The 17,560-nt window shown below is 41.7% G+C and overlaps 1 protein-coding gene and 1 pseudogene across 1 annotated transcript; both read left to right on the forward strand.

Moving 5' to 3' along the window:
• Positions 1 to 12,090: 12,090 nt before the first annotated feature.
• Positions 12,091 to 14,008, forward strand: LOC133832617 (serine/threonine-protein kinase BSK5-like; annotated as a pseudogene).
• An 81-nt stretch (positions 14,009 to 14,089) lies between these two features.
• Positions 14,090 to 17,076, forward strand: LOC133829232 (putative 3,4-dihydroxy-2-butanone kinase). Its single transcript, XM_062259080.1, has 7 exons — positions 14,090 to 14,196; positions 14,975 to 15,058; positions 15,164 to 15,237; positions 15,307 to 15,419; positions 15,492 to 15,587; positions 16,313 to 16,797; positions 16,994 to 17,076. Exons 1-6 carry the CDS (start codon positions 14,156 to 14,158, stop codon positions 16,436 to 16,438), a joined length of 534 nt encoding a protein of 177 aa, XP_062115064.1. The 5' UTR covers positions 14,090 to 14,155; the 3' UTR covers positions 16,439 to 16,797; positions 16,994 to 17,076.
• Positions 17,077 to 17,560: the final 484 nt, after the last annotated feature.

The following is a 17,560-nucleotide window of genomic DNA, read 5'->3' on the forward strand; positions in this document are numbered from 1 at the left end:
GCAATCTCCTCTTCTGCTGCACTGTTGGATAGCTTTCATCCACATTAAGCACATGGCTGATCACAATTGGTGAGATACCCACCATATCCTTGTGAGACCAGGCGAAGACATCTTGATTCCTCTGCAAGAATTCTATCAGCTTTGCTCTCACCTCCACCTTCAACTTTTTCCAACCTTGACCCCTCTGGTCGGGTCATTCTCATCTATTAGGACCTCCTCTAACTCCTTGGACGGTCCTACCTCACTTTCATAATCCCCAAAGTGAGGATCAAAGTCCCTTCCCTCGCTTTGGGCAACGCCCTATTTGGTGACTTCATCACCGGATGGGGCTTTTAGTTCTTTTAAACAAAGACTACTTTCTTGGCCAAACTCTTCTAACATCTCCTCCTGATCGGTTACAACTGCAAAGCTTAGGTCGACATCCATCTCATCTACCTCCTCTCTCTCAGCACACACAATCATGTTGCTCTCCTTGGCCCCCTTCCTTGCTTTAGCTACCGAGGCATTATAGCATTCCCTAGCCTCTCTCTGGTCTCCTCGGACGCAGCCTATGTCTGCACTGGTCGGGAACTTCATGGAAAGGTTCCATATAGAGACTGCTACATGCAAGGTGGTGAGTAGTGGTCGACCAATAACAACATTGTAGGCGTACGGGCAGTCGAAAATCAAAAACTTGGTCATCACTGTCTCATGTTTGGGAGCCTCCCCCGTTGTGACTGGCAACTTGATTGTTCCAGCTGGTGACAATCCTTCTCCAGTGAACTCATAAATGACTTGAGAGCATGGCTTCAAGTCATTGATAGATAGCTTCATCCTCTCAAAGGATGACTTGTAAATAATGTTCACTGAACTCCCTGTGTCAATCAAACACCTCTTCACCTTCATAGTTGCAATTTGGACTGTCACGACGAGAGGGTCATTGTGAGGATATCTCACGTGTCAAGCATCATCTTCAGTGAAAGTGAGGGACTCACTTTCGTATCGTGGGCTCTTCGGTGGCCGCTCCTCCACAGCCATAACTTCGGAGGTTGATGCTGCATCCAACTCATGACGAAGGGTACGAGCATATCTCTCCCTTGCCTTGTTGCTATCCCCAGCCAGGTGTGGACCTCCACATATGGTGTCTAAAGTGAAGTCCACAGGCTCAGGTTGCAAAGGTGGGGATCGTTGCCGCTTGAACCCAGGGTTGTTGTTACTTCCTTCTCTCTGGGTCTTTTCTGCTCGATACTTCTTCAGTTTCCTCGAGCGGAGGAGAAACTCTATCTCATCCTTGAGATGATTGCACTCATTCGTGTCATGACCATAGTCCCCATGGAAGCGACAGAACTTGTTCATATGTCTCTTACTCATCTCCTTCTTGATTGGTGGGGGTTTCTGGTAGGGGACCTCTTGATGACTTGCCAAATATATCTCCGCTCGGCTCGCCGAAAGAGTAGTGTAATTGATGAACCGAGGTTCATACTTAGTTGGCTTGTCGTTTGATCCCGACATAGCCTTTTTTTCATTGTGGCGGTCAGACCCGTTATTCCCATGTTTCTTACCACCATTTTGATCATTTCCACCACTCTTGGGAGGATCAGTCGATCCGCTCGGAATGTTTAGGCCCTTCTCTCCCTTCTCAATTGCATCATCCAACTTCATGTATTTGTCCGCCCGGTCCAGAAATTGTTGTAATGTTGAAATTGGATTACGATGAATGCTGTCCCACAAAGGACTCCGATAGATAATGCCGGAAGAAATTGCCACCATCTTCCCCTCATCTCCCACTGCAGTAGCTCGGTTAGCTTCTCTCATGAACCTTTGTATGTAGTTCTTGAGAGACTCATCCTTTCCTTGTTTAATATCCGCCAAGTGATTGGCATAAACAGGAGGGGTCCGAGCAGCACTAAATTGCCTGCAAAACTCATTTCTAAAACTTTCCCAAGAAGTGATAGAGTTAGGCTTAAATTTCCAATACCACTCCTGGGCAGTGTCGGACAATGTAGTAGGGAAGAATCTGCACCGATAGTCATCACTCACTCCGAGCAGCTCCATCTGATCTTTGAATTTCCCCACGTGCCTTATCAGATCTGCCTTTTCTGTATAAACTAGCAGTATCAGTGCTTTATACTTTGCTGGTGGCTGGGCTGCTCTAATTCGAGCACAGAATGGGCTGCCACTCCTGTGGTCTACTAGATCAATCGCAGAGGGTCGTTTCGATAGACCTTGAACTACTGCTGTCAGAGCATCAAGCTGGGCTTGGATGCTTGGGGCCACTGCTTGGGACTCATTCTCGAGACTGCCTGGTCGGGCATTCCTATCCGGCAGACCATCATCAGGTATTTCTACTTGACTGGTAGGTCAGATTGGAACTCGCCCTTCGACCGGGACGGTCCTTCTCCTATCAGCAATGACGTATCTTAGATCCTTCTGAGTGGTGTGCTTTCCTAATCGATCAAAAAACTTGAAAGGTTTGCTATGCGGAACATGCTCCTTGCCACTGCGCTGGTTGGGATGCAGTGGTGGCCTTCCTGTCTTAGCTGGGCGATCTTTTCCTCCTCGATGGTTGTTATCATTCTTCTCCTTTGACTGGTCAGTGTGATGACTGTCAGCTTCATCATGACCATGCCCATCTTTGAAGTGGGAAGTTTCTTTACCTCGAGGAGCTCTATTGTGCTCCTGCTCAGGTGGAGTTTTCTTGCTACCTGATTTATGACTTCCAGACCTAGAAGTTTCTGATCAGTGGCTCCTTGAGGGGGTTCTGGAGTTCCCCCTTTGAGTTGAGGCAGTGTTCGACCGGACCCCATATTCCTCCCGACCAGGTGGGTTACTACCACTCCTGTTTGGCCCTCGAGAATGGGTTCTATCAGTGTTCTTACGACCAGCTTCTGTGGCCCTTGCTCCTGGGGTGGCTGCCATTCCTGTTGCAGCCTGGGCATTGGCCCGGGTCAGTTGAGTAGCTGCCTCCAGAGTGAGTGCAGCCTCGCGATGTCGCCTATCGGCCTCCTCCTACTGTCGCCGGATCTCCTCACTCCTGGCGTCCATTTCCCGTCTTTGCTGCTCGAATGCAGCTTTCTGCCTAACCATTTCTTCAGCAAACGCCTCCTGTCTGGTGTTGAATTGTGCCATCTCCTCCTAGAAGGCCCCCATGGCCTTCTGGAGTTCTTCAAATTCTGGAGTCACGTCCTCGATCATGACTCTAGGCTCAGTCTCACGGTCTTGTGGGCTAAGACCTTCTTTGTTGGAAAAAAGCTTATACAGGATCTTTATTTATTTTCATGTATATCTAATATTAAACAAATTAATACGAGATAGCCTAAAACATGTTTCTAAAATTGAATTCAAGAGAAACAAAGAATAGAATACTTACAGTATACACAGCGGAATTAAAGAGTCCTTCCTTTAGTTTCTCTAACTCTTGTATCCTCTCTGTCGCAGAGTATTATCAAGAAACTGAACCGATCTTCTATTTTCTTCACAATCTTCCAATGTATCCTTAGAACCACCTAGACTAGTGTGGGAAATTCTCAACACATGAGATAGATATAGAGAGAAGAAGAGAAAATAACAAAGAGGCTTAGAAAAGGACTTGTGTTTAGAGAGAATATAAAACTATCAGAAAATCTGACTTGTGACTTATCTATCATCTCTGAAATCTTCTCTCTAAGCACTCCTTTTATAGACACAATTAGGCCATTTAATTTAATTAAAAAATCAATAAAATAACAGCCATTTTGAAGCCCTAGGTCAAAATTATTATGGGCTATAAGCCCGTGAAATTTCCCATTTGATTATAAGCCCATTGGACTTAAAATCAAGGCCTGTATTATTTTCTATTGATTTAATTAATTAAATAATTATTTAAATCCTTTATAAAATTAATTATTTATAATTTGAACCTTGATTTAAATTTATTTATTAATTTAGATACCAATTTATCTTAATTAATAAATCTGCCATAATTTCTCTTTTTTTCTCAAAATTACACAACTCTGTGAAACTATCCAAAATTGACCTGGTCAACTTTGATAATTCTAATTGATGATTAAATCAATTAATTGAGACTATCTAGATGATTTTATCCAAGGTACAATGGGGACCATGGGCCTATGAAATCAAGCTCCAATAAGTTATCATAAATCTAACAAATAAATTTACTAACTTATTAATTCCTCGTGACTCCACTATAGACTTGGAATTGCACTATTGAATTCATAGAACGCTCTATAACAAATATAGATACGCTATTAATTATCCATTGTTACAACCATAATTGTCACTCAATCCTTTATAGACGGTCTACAATGAGATGGGACTAAAATACTGTTTTACCCCTCATTGTATTTTATCCTTAAAACACTTAGTCCCTTGTAAATGATATTTCAGTAAACTAATTTAATTACTGAAATGAGATCTCTATCATTTAACACCTTGAACCAAACTAAAAGGAAACCATCATTTCACTTCTTCATCAGAAGCTATAGATGTTCATATCTATGATTAACACTCCCACTCAATTATACTACCGAGTTCCCAAGATGTAAGTATGGGCTAGTCCGTAGGGTAAGCTAGTAACGAACAAGTCAAAGAACTCAAATAATACAATCAGTTAGAATACTAACAACTCAGAATTGAGATTGAATTGACCTATGGTCAACTATATGATATGACTAGAATAGATAATAACGGTATGTTTACTTATCTTATCAACTGTCAATATCGGTCCTGTCCGATGTAACAAATACATCTGATCTTATCTACTTTGCTAATGTTCTGGAAAGAACATAACACTATAAAGTGTAAGTAGATCATATCGTAGATTGGCAAGCTAGTGTAAATCCAGTGCACTGACTAATCTTAGGACTAACTTATTTTGAACATATAATCATATTTATATTCCACTGGGATTACGTCACTATAAATAAGATTAGCTATATGCTCAGGATTTAATAGAAGTTTATATTAAGCAAATAATCATGAAAATAAAACATGTGAGCAAAGTAATTGACCAAGTCAAAAAATGATTTCTTTTCTTTTATTGATAATAAAATGAGATTACAAAGAATTTGGGTTTTAATTAGGGCATAAAACCCCAACACTTCTGATCTGGCAGGCTCTTTAGAGGAACCTGTCTTCTTGGAGGCCGCATTGGTGTTCTTAGGTGCCATAATACTTCAGGGTCTGTCTGTCTTTCTCTTCAGGCTCTCAATGAAAGCACCAAAATGTTCACCGCATTTTTGGCCAACGACGTGTAGACGTCAAAAACGATAAAATCCTTCAAGAGAAATAAACGACACAGACGATTTTTATAGTGGTTCAGCCCCAATGTGTTGGTAATAGCCTAATCCACTTAGAGTTATGATTATAGATCTGCACTCAAGATCAGATGAACCTGAGTCAACTGAGTTTCTTCAGTGCAGATTACAAGAATACAAGAATTCTCTCAAATACAAGTACTCTCTCTCTCTAGAAAATAAGAATTCGAATCAAAAGTTCCCAAAGTCCCCTTTATGATGCCATAAGCCTTGTATTTATAGGCTCAGGATCGTACAGATGATATCCCCCCATTATTGGGATATTTTGCTATTCTCATTATATTTAATTCACAATAATAATCAAAATATAACAGTATACTATATTCAAGGGATAAACTGAGAGATTCCCGCTCAAGCCAAGACCGATTCTTGTTGAAGCCGTTTCTGGGATCTCTTACGTAGCCCTGATTTGCCTAGTCGATCCATATCAAACTTAGGCTGGTCGACCACACCTTCACTGGACAGACACGCACCTGACTGGGCAGACATGCACTTGACTGGGCAGACATGCACTTGCCTGGGCAGACATGCACTTGGCTGGTCGGACATGGTCATGACCGATCGGCCAAGGTCATGCCTGGTCGGCCAAGGTCATGCCTGGGCAGACAAACATGTGACTGGACGGACAAGGTCATGCCTGGGCAGACAAGCATGTGACTGGTCGGACAAGGTCATGCCTGGGCAGACAAGCATGTGACTGGTCGGACAAGGTCATGCCTGGTCAGTCATGACACTTCTCTGGCCAGTCAAAATGCTTCATTGGTTTACCGGGTCACTCCTAAGCCAGGTCACCCAACCATTCCTTGCCATTTGTCATTTCTATTGCCACGTCATCATTTTCAAATTTTCGGGATAATAACCTCAATGCTCGGTAAGAGCAGGCCCAAAAAGAAAAGATCTGCCCTCATCAACAGGAGGAACGAAAGAGTTCCCTTGATGATGGAATGGGCAAGCAGTTCATGGAAGAACTGGCCGCTCTCAAAAGGGTCACAGACCGCTTGAAAAGATGAAGAGAAGGAATCGTGTGCAAAACACATCCTGGACGTCGTGTTACCCAAAGGGTTCAATATGCCAGACATACCTGCCTACACCGGAAGCACCCACCCAAGAGACCATCTATCCCGCTACAATCACCTGATGATGGTAGCTCATGTCTGCGACAATGGCAAATATCTGTGTTTTTCAATCACCTTGGCCGGACCCGCCGGAAAGTGGTGGAAAAGGCTCAAGAAAGGATCGATCCAATCTTGGTCTGAATTGCAGTCAACTCTTGTAAACAATTCACGGTTGCCCAAAAACTAGACATGGAGGCCAGTGCGCTGGACAACATTAAGCAACATTCCATTTAAACCCTTAGGGCTTACATGCAACGCTTCATGGAGGAAGCTTCAAAGACTATGGTAGATGATGGGCAACACTTGGTAGCCCTCCAGTCTAAAATCAGAGCTGGATTCCCTCTCTGGGATGACATGCAACGAAGTAAGGTGGCCACCCTTGAAAAGAATTTATAAGGAAGGCTTAAGGCTTCATCATTTTGGAAGAAGCTCGAATCCAAGCTTTTGGATGGCAACTAGCACCACAACCAACATAGTCCCTTCTCGGGTATGGAGCGAAGTACCCGAAAAATCCCTATCAGGCACCCCCAGCGATGCCCAGACCCGTTGGAACCCTCGGGATGCCGTTCATGACCCCAACCATCTATGGGCCCACTTCATCGGGATATGCTTTGGCTTCTTCAGCCCCTTTCTCTGGGTATGGAGTGGCACCAACTGGATACAGTGCCGCTCTTAGAGCTGCTAAACCATCCCAAACTGAAGCAGCTGAGGCGAGCATAAACCCGTCCTAGGGAAAGAGATCTAGAAAAAATCAAGTCGGTCCGAACCCACAAAGAAGGGAAAGAGGGGGTACGAGCCCCAATACACAGAATATACAAACTTGGTGGATACTCGGGAGAACATTTACCTTACAATGGGAAACATAGTGCATTACAGAAAACCAAGTCCCATGTTTAAAGGGGGAAAGAACTCGAGGGACGCGAGCAAAAGATGTGCCTATCACAAGGATGTAGGCCATACAACCAAGGAGTGTCATTAGTTGAAAGATGAGATCTAGAATTTGATCAAGCTGAGACACCTCCACCAGTGGGTCAGGATGCCAACTGGAGTTCTCGGACTGCCCATAGCTCCTGAACAACCTTTGGCCTAGGGAGCACAAGTACCATACAGAACTCCCCAGGGAGGGTACGCTCCAAGTTTAGGGGCACCAATCCCTCAGGGGGGCCTAGTGGTGCAACCACCTGGAGGCCCTATGGCTCTCAGACACAGAATGCCATATCTGACTGGAACCACTCCCCCTCGATTAGATGGCCACGTAGCCACCATATCAGGAGGCTTGCACCTAGGAGGACCATCCCAGAATGACCAGAAGAGGTACCTCAGTGAACTCAACCATGACCATGAGGTGTGTGCGTTGGTCCAGACTCCGGCCCAGCACCCAAGGCTGATGAATATGCTGATAATGTTCACAGAGGAGGATGCCCGAAATGTCCACTTCCCGCATCACAACCCCTTGGTCATTGACGCCCAAATCGCCAACAAAAGAGTATCCCGAGTGTTGGTGGACAATGGGAGTTCTGTCAATGTTCTATTTAAGCTGGCCTTCACATCAATTGGCCTAACAGAAGCAGACCTAGCATCATGACCAACGTAGATCTACGACTTCAATGGGGATTCATTGCTCCCGATGGGAAAGATTCAACTCCCTGTCACATTGGGGAATGATGTTTAGAGCTCGTTTAAATACTTCACCTTCGTAGTGGCGGATTGTCCCACTGCGTACAACGTTATTTTTGGGCACCTCACTCTAGTCGACTTTGGTGCCATTACCTCCATCTGGTATCTATGCATGAAGTTCCTGTGTGATAACGGTGGAGCTGGGATAGTACAAAGAGATCAAAAGAGCGCCTAAAAATGCTATCACGTCTTCGCTCGACCAATCTCCATGGTCCGCGAAGAGCCTCTCGAAGAGGAAAATGCCGATCTGGTCCAACTACCACATCCAACACGGAGGGTGGTTTGGGAAGATGACAAATTAGATCCCCGAATAGAGGCAGACAGGGCATTAGAGCCCATGGAGGAGGTTGAGGAGGTGTGCATCCGTGACACCGATCTAACCAGAATAATCTGGGTAGGAAGAAATTTGAATCCGGAGGTCAAGACTGCCATAATTTCCCGAGTAAAAGAAAACCAGGGCGTCCTGGCCTGGTCCCACTTGGATATGATCAGAATTGACTGCAACGTCATATGTCATGCCCTAAACAACGACGAGAATGCAACTCCCATCTGGTAGAAGCGAAGGCCACTGGGCGCAGAAAGGGCAAAGGCCCTCAAACTAGAAATTGAGAAGTTATCCTCGATTAACTTCATCCGGGAAGCCTTGTATCTCGTTTAGCTGGAAAATTCGGTGTTGGTGCCAAAACCAAACGGGATGTGGAGGACTTGCTTCAAAATCAATAACCATAATGATAGGAGGAACGAAAGGGTTCCCCTTGATGATGGAATGGCCAGGCAGTTCATGGAATAACTGATCACTCTCAAAAAGGTCATGGACCGCTTGGTTCGAAAGCAAGAAGGCGGAGGTTCCAATTCTGAATATGAAGAGATGGAATCGTGCACAAACACACATCCTAGATATCATGTTACCCAAAGGGTTCAAGATGCCGAACATACCCGCCTACATCGGAAGAACAGACCCAAGAGACCATTTATCCTACTACAATCGCCTGATGATGGTAGCTCATGTCTGCGATAATGGAAAATGCTTGTGTTTTCCAATCACCTTGGTCGGGCCCACCGAAGAGTGGTGGAAAAGGCTTAAGACAGGATCGAATTAATCTTTGTCAGAATTACAATCATCTTTCTATGAACAAATTGTGGCCACCCAAAAACTATACATGAAATTCAGTGCGCTGGCGAACATTAAGCAAAATTCCACTTAAACCCTTAGGGATTACATCCAACGCTTCACGGAGAAAGCTTCAAAGGCTAAGGTAGATGATGGGAAACACTTGGTAGCCCTCCAGTGTGGAATCAGAGCTGGATCCCCTCTCTGGGATGACATGCAACGAAGTATGGTGGCCACCCTTGAAGAATTTATAAGGAGGGCTCAAGGCTTCATCATTTGGGAAGAAGCTCAAATCCAAGCTTTTGGATGGTAGCTAGCACCACAACCAACACAGTCCCTTCCCAGGTATGGAGCGCAGTACTCAAAAAATCCCAATCAAGCTCTCCCAGCGATGCCCAGACCCGCTGAAACCCTCGGGATGCCGTTCATGACCCCAATCGTCTATGGGCCCATTTCATTGGGATATGTTCTAGCTTTTTCAGCCCCTTTCTCTGGGTATGAAGTGGCACCAATTGGATATAGTGCTGCTCACGGAACAGTTAAACCATCCCAAACCGAAGTAGCTGAGGCGAGGATAAACCCCTCCAGGGGAAAGGGATCTGGCGAAAGTCAGAGCTGGTCCAAGCCCACAAAGAAGGGAAAGAAGGGGTACGAGCCCCAATACACAGTATATAGAAACTTGGTGGATGCCTGGGAGAACATCTACCTTGCAACGGGCAACATAGTGCATTACAGAAAACCAAGTCCCATGTTTAAAGGGGGAAAGTACTCGAGGGACACGAGCAAAATATGTGCCTATCACAAGGACGTACGCCATACAACTAAGGAGTGTCATCAGCTGAAAGATGAGATGAGAATTTGATCAAGCTGGGACAACTCCACCAGTGGGTCAGGATGCCAACTGGAGTTCTAGGGCTACTCACGGCTCCCGAACAACCTTTGGCCCAAGGAGAACAAGTAGCATACAGAACTCCCCAGGGTGGGTACGCTCCAAGTTTGGGAGCACCGACCCCTCGGAGGGCCCCAGTGGTGCAATCTCCTGGAGGCCCTGTGGCTCCAGACCCAGATTGTCGTATCCGCCTAGAACTACGCCCCCTTGAGTAGATGGCCACATAGCCACCATATTAGGAGGCCCGCACCTACGAGGACCATCCTGGAAGGACCTGAAGAGGTACCTAAGTGAACTCGACCACGACCATGAGGTGTGTGCACTGGTCTAGACTTCGACCCAACATCCAAGGTTGATGAATCTACAAATAACATTCACGGAGGAGGATGCCTGAAATTTCAACTTCCCGCATCATGACCCCTTGGTCATTGACGCCCAAATCGCCAACCAAAGAGTATTTGAGTGTTGGTGGACAATGGGAGTTCGGTCAATGTCTTATTTAAGTCGGCCTTCATAGCGATTGGCCTAACAGAAGCGGACCTAGCATCGTGTCCAACGCATATCTACAAATTCAATAGAGATTCATTTCTCTCGATGGGAAAGATTCAACTCCCTGTTACGTTGGGGAACGATGTTCTGAGCTCGTTTAAATAATGCACCTTCGTAGTGGTGGATTGTCCCACTGCGTATAATGTGATTTTTGGGCGCCATGCTCTTGTCAACTTCGGTGCTATTACCTCCATTCGTCATCTATGCAAGATGTTCTCGTGTGATAATGGCAGAGTGGTGATAGTATGGAGAGATCAAAAGAGCGCCCAAAAATGTTGTCACGTCTCCACCCGATCAATCTTCATGGTCCGTGAAGAGCCTCTCTGTAATGACCCAAAGTTGCTAATAACGCTTAGGCCTTGATCAGTGTGCTAGTGTAACGCCCTACTGCCTTAGAGCCGTTACTAAGTGAGTTTAAAATGTGCAATTAACTCGCTCAGCGAGGTTTTTAGAACAAAAGTGTGGTTAAGCAAAAAGACAAGGCTGTAATCTTTAAAAGTACTCCATTTCACTAAAAGTTCCAATAGTTTAACATTTGGGATCCCAAAATGAGGTTTGTAAACTATTTACAACTCAAAATAGATTTACAGTTGACAAATTACCAAAAACAGAGTTTAGTACAGCCACTTCTCAAAAATGCCCCCAACTAAAGCGGTCGGGTAGGCCAAACATGTACGCGCCGCCCCCACGCTCTCCGTACTCATGGCTGGTTGACTTTCTCTTTGCACTTACCTGTAACACAGAGCACCCGTGAGCCGAATCCCAGTAAGAAAACTCATACAGCACATAATATATGCATATCATATGATCACTATAGCAGATAACTCATATCTAATCAGACAGTCCATAAGATTTAAACACATATACGGCCATGCCATCCCAGAAGCGTTACCATAGCCTGGGATCTCGGTCTACACCGTAAGGATATCCCATGTATCCATTGGGGTCTCACCCTAACCACAAGCACACCATGTGCTAAGTGGTATTCCCAGCCCCACTGCCGATCTCGGCCCTTCGCCGTTCCTGGCCCCTTTGCCGTTCACTCTGCCATTACCACATTTAGCATTCTCAAACAGCAATCAAATATACAATCATTCATTTAAAGCTACATTCTAGCAATGATACAAACTAGGGCCGCGCCCTGCAACAATACTATGGGCCCAAGCCCTGCTCTACGGGTGCTCACTACAACAATTTGTAGTATATATTACATTAAAAAATAGCATATATTTAGAAGTGCTATTAATGGTGGGTGATTAAAAACACACGGAACGTTATATTTTGGCGCCATATGAATAAACCTCAGGCGCCAAAATGAATTTTTTTTTTAGTCTCATCTGCCAAATTCCCTAAATCTAAGTTACCCGAAAAATTTCTCTCAGCCTCCATCTCTCACTCTCGTCTCGTCTCTCCGCCTCACGAAGTCTTCTCAACTCATCTCTACCTCACGAAGACATGCTCCAGAGTGGAGCTCTTTCTCCGCCTCATGAAGTCAAGCTCCAGAATGGAGCTTCTCTGCCTCACGAGTTCTTTCTCTGCCTCAAGAAGTCACGCCTCACGAAGTCACGCCTTTTAGAGATCTATCTCTGCCTCACGCCCACTATCTCAGGTTTGTTTCTCTCCTTGGCTTACATCTTTTTTAAGGAACGATACCATATGATTCATCCCTCTGCCCTCCAATTTGCAGCCCTTGGGTTCCTGCTCTCTGTGGGTGAGGAGTTTGTGTTCACAGGTGCTGTCTTACATTAGGGTCATCTGTCGTGCCATTTTTCTGGGCCATTGGGTTCATGTGAGGTGGCGTGGTAAAGGGTTTCTTTTTCTCAATCATCTCATATGTTTTATTTAAGAAGCTAGGTCAGTTGGGAGTCTTAGAAGTGAGCGATTAGCCAATCTGATTGGGTGTTGCTGCGAAGGAGATGAGAGGTTGCTGGTGGCCGATTTTATTCCCCATGAAACTCTCGCTAAGCATCTTTTTCACTGTAAGTTACTTTATTTCTTTATATATATATATGTATATGTATATGTTTGTACATACTTCAATTTCGTTTCCTTTTTATGGGTGATAATTTATTAAATAAAGCTAAAATAATTGAAAGTGAAGCTGGGAAGATGTATTTGGTTATTGTTTGGCTGAAAAATGCATTGTAGGTTTTTGACTTGTTCAAAATGACTAAGACTGAATAAAATTGATGTTTCATTCAAGATCTTTGTTATTAAAAGGTTTTTCATGGGACTTAAAAGTGAAATATTGGTATTTAATTGCCTTGATTGCCCAAGTACTTGCTTGTTTATCATTTTGGAAATGCTATTGATGGAAAGTAGTGCTTATGAATTGATATTTCTTCTCTCAAATAAACCTCTAATGTTCATTCACGACTCAATTGAATTGAATTTAGCTAAGAATGATTTTGTGATTTTTTTTGGATAGTTTGTTTCTTATGATTGCACTGTTATAGGGGATGCTCAACCAGTGAAATGGGCCATGAGATTGAGGGTGGCTTTGCATTTGACACAAGCTCTGGAATACTGTAGCAGCAAAGGGTGTGCATTGTATCCCGATCTCAATGCCTACAGGGTTTTATTTGATTAGGTAACAATGGTTTCTTTGATATATAGTTTTATTTTTATTTAACACTTTTAATTAAAATAATTTACTATTGAGTTGGCTGTGATCAATTATCAGGATGGAAATCCCAGACTATCTTGCTTTGGCCTCATGAAGAATAGCAGGGACGGTAAGAGTTACGGTACAAACTTAGCATTCACTCCTCCGGAGTACCTGAGAACTGGTATTTTTGTTTGCTTGAATAAGTGAAATAATGTGTTCTTTTAATGTGGATTATCATTGAACGGGCATCACTATGTTAGATATTTGCAACTGAAGAGCCAGTTCTTCATGACTTTAGTAATGGAAATTCCAAGAAAAATTATGTTGATGGAAAAAGCATTGCTGTACTACTTTCCTCATGATATCTTTGGCTGACGAGTATAAAATATTTTTTTTATGAAGCTGAGAGAATTTAGTCTGGTAGCAATATGATATATACATGATACGATTCAATTCTTTGTTGACAGGTAGAGTGACACCAGAAAGTGTGGTTTACAGCTTTGGAATGTTGTTGTTGGATCTTCTGAGTGGAAAACATATACCCCTAGTCATGTGAGTTCACACTTTATTCTTACTACTACTAGTAAATATATGTACATCAGTTCATAAGCACATATCTCTGCTTTTAACTGGATAATAAGTTGGATCAACATTGTTGGTTTATATTGTTTGAAGGCACTTGATCTAATTCATGGCAAGAATTTTCTGATGCTTATGGATTCTGCTCTAGAGGGTAATTTTTCAAATAATCAAGATCGTGGATAGTTTGAATGAGTGGTACAGTAGAGCAGGTGATGGTGACTATGGGTCAACAGTGAGTGTTATCAATCTGTCTCTACTATCTTATGCTATTTATTGTTGGGTTCATGGTATGTTGCTTGTTATACTCTTATTTTACTTTCTTATGTGCAGATGTATAAAGGTGCAGCTGCGATATTAGAGGACTTGGAAACGTGAGTCTTATTTTACTTTCTTCTTCTTCTTAAAATTAAAGGAAAATATTAGAACAGAAAGATAATATTATTGTGTTTTATATAATTGTTAGGAATTTGAAGGAGAAGAATTTGACTTTATTTATTAATCTAATATTTTGAAGGATTATTCCAGATTAGAGTGGCTATTTCTGGGTTTTTTTCCTTGTAAATCCTATGTTCTTTTCCTGTTAGATAATTCTTTGGTTTCTCTTTTTTCTTCCACTAAATATATCTGGATGGAAGGCCAAAGTCTCTACCAAAAAAAGTTCAGGCTTTTGCTTGGCTTCTAACTCTTATAAATTGTATGTATTGAAAAGGAGGTTGTTCTACCCCGTGTAGACCCGTTTTCGATGTACTTTTTTTTTGTAAGAGCTGCAATGAGATGGTGGATATAGATATTTCAAATGTACTCCCAAAATATGCAGGATTTGGTTGGGTTCCAGTTTTGCACTCAAGTCAGGCTTAGGGAGTTTTTGGGCATAAAAGAATGATAATATTATAGAACATAATAATATTAGTACTACAACGTTTGGAAAGATATTTAAATTTCTTTTCTTTTGTTGAGTTGGAGATATACTATATATGTAATATATTTTTTTTTTGTGTTTGGGCTCTATTTTTAGATTTGGGAGGATGTAGTTCTCTTTCTTGTATTTTTTTCTTTTTAACATAATTTTTCCCCCTCATTTTAGAAATAGAAAAGATCTTACACTAAATGGTAGGGGATAACTAATTAGTTTCTGGTTTCTATTCTTAGTTATCCTCTGAATGATGCTGCTGAAACGGTGAATGAAATCGGATCATCTATTGGAGGAATAATGGGAGGAACAGGCGGGATCATGTGCTTATTTCTCCTAATTTTTATCTTGATTTAGCTTTCCTTTCTTAATATGATTAGTCTCAGTTGACTAACTACCAAGACTTGTTTGCTTGTTTTTTTCACTAGATATAGTATATTTTGTAAGGCATTTTACGCACAATTAAAAACAAGCACCCGGTCAGATGTCACAGCAAAGAAATGTGAGATGATTGCATACTGCAATAGTAACTAGGCTTAGCTCATCTTGACTTATCATTTTCTTATTCCAGGGGCTGAAGCACTCGAAGCTGCTATTGCCGCAGTTAGTAAATATGGGGGAGCCAGTGCTGGCTATCGCACATTGTTAGATGCCTTAATTCCAACTTCAACAGTTCTCCAGGAGGTCATTATTATTGTTATTTAATTCCGGGTTCATTTTGTGGCTTTTTGTGCTTATAACCCTTTTCACATACAGAAGTTAAATGCTGGGGAAGACTCTGTTACTTCTTTTCTCCTTTCATCCGAAGCAGCTTTGGCTGGGGCTGAGTCAACCATACACATGCAGGCACAGGTAAAACTATTTCTGATCCTTTTGCTTTTGCCTTTTTTGTATTTGCCTATTGCAATTTGTTTTTCCTTTCATTAGCATCATTTACCTTCCCTCCTGGAGATTTGGCTTCTACTAACAAAAATAACAATACAAATTCTTTGTTTGGATCTTCGATTTTACTAAGGAAAAACTTTGAAGGAGAAAAGATGGATGAAAATATTTTAGACTTTTATAAATATATTTAATATTGTTTTAAATATTATAAAATTACACTACATTTAACTTTTATTTTTCTAAAATAAAAAACATTTTTAAAATTTCTTGTTTGAATCCAAATACAATAAAATAAAATGTTTAGCATTCATAATTTTTTTCCTTCCTAAAATCTAAGATCCAAACAAAGATTAAGGGAACATGGATTCTACAAAGGAAAACAGTGGGAAGACATTTCCTTGTTGGATTTTTAGCAATAAGAGGCTGGCAAAAATTGAGAGCTCAAAAGAAAAAAAACCACATATTTTAAACATCAGGAAAACGTTCTCAGGGTTCTCTATTTTCTTCTCTCAGCTTATGCTATTTCATTTTCTGCTTGTATTTCATTTTTTTTGTTGGTCATGTAAGGTAACTAAGAAAGCGAAATAATAGTCTTGTTGTGAGAAATCTATCAATATTCATAGTCAACAAGTTTTTCACACTTGAAGAAAGCTTTATCATATGGATCCTAAGCTAATCCATTGTTTGTGTAGGCCGGCCGATCAACCTATGTGCCCGGGGAGATACTTGCATCGGTTCCAGATCCAGGAGCAATGGCTGCAGCATCATGGTATAGAGCAGCAGCTTTAGCTATTAAGGATAAATGCCAGCCTTCGTGATTATGTATACGCCCTGCCCCTTATGCGTCGATGATCAATTCGTGCTCCTTTTTTGGCTGCAGATCAACCAACAAAATCCTTTTCTTTTTCTTCTTTTATTTTTGCTCTTTGTCATTTATAATTTATGGTCTTAACAATTTTAAGCTTTCTTCTTTTCTTCTTTGCTCTTTGCTCTTTGTCATTATGTCTTCATGTGGTTTAATGATTATTTGTATTGATTTTATTTATTTATTTCAATATGCCTTTAGATTTTGGATATGTTTTCACACGCATCTCGATCTTCTATTGTTGTTCTCTTAGATCCTGAAATTTTACATTCTTCTTGTAAAGAGAGCCAGAGAGCGGCTAAAAGGACAAAGGTACCTGAGAAAATAAATTTCAGATAGCATTTTCTTTTGATTATTTTTGTTTGTACATTTGGCTAAGGCCATAGGTTTTCTCTTGGGAGTAAACGAACCTCTTGAACTTTTGAATATTCATTTGTGCTCCTTACTTCTTCCTTTATTTGGTGCCAGTTTTCCTCTTTTTTTTAACGTCCACTATGATCTCAATTAGGTTTCCAAGCATGCTGTCATAAATACGATTTGTAATGGCAATAATGCACCATCAAAGAAGCATGGTATGGGTAAAGGTTTAATGATAGCATGGCGGGCAATTAACCCTCATGCTGGAGATAATCCTACCAACATCAATTGTGCCAGCGAAGAAATAGGACCATCAATTTCAAAATCCGGTTCACAAAATCCACAAATAAAGCTAGGGTTCAGTAGTGTGATACATATTCACCTGTCTGTTTACTTTTTTTTTCTCTTGAATCATGATTATGAAATATCTAAGTAGACTTTGTTTTCATCTTTCAGATCTGTTGGTAAAGTTTCCACCAAATTCTGTAAAGATGAAGCAACCTTTCAGAATGCAACCTTGGGACTCATTTCCAGAGATTGTCAATAAGCTTTTTAAGGTGCAAATTTACCAAATATTTTGCTGTTACCTTATTTAATGAAGTCCTCAGTTAGAAGCATAATGCAATGTATTTGGTAGATGCTAGATATCCTCTCATTTGGTTTTTTATTTTTTTTGCATGTTTTGACGTCTTTATAATTATCAATATGCTCATGAAAA

The sequence above is a fragment of the Humulus lupulus genome, chromosome 4 (assembly GCF_963169125.1).
Source record: "Humulus lupulus chromosome 4, drHumLupu1.1, whole genome shotgun sequence".
Classification (NCBI taxonomy): domain Eukaryota; kingdom Viridiplantae; phylum Streptophyta; class Magnoliopsida; order Rosales; family Cannabaceae; genus Humulus; species Humulus lupulus.

What these genes read in the sequence shown, in the direction of transcription:
- LOC133829232 (XM_062259080.1), top strand. Translation starts at nt 14,156, where the DNA reads ATGTATAAAGGTGCAGCTGCGATATTAGAGGACTTGGAAAC. An exon ending in ATATTAGAGGACTTGGAAAC is followed by an intron (nt 14,197 to 14,974) that starts GTGAGTCTTATT and finishes TTCTATTCTTAG; the next exon opens with TTATCCTCTGAATGATGCTG. An exon ending in CTTCAACAGTTCTCCAGGAG is followed by an intron (nt 15,420 to 15,491) that starts GTCATTATTATT and finishes TTTCACATACAG; the next exon opens with AAGTTAAATGCTGGGGAAGA.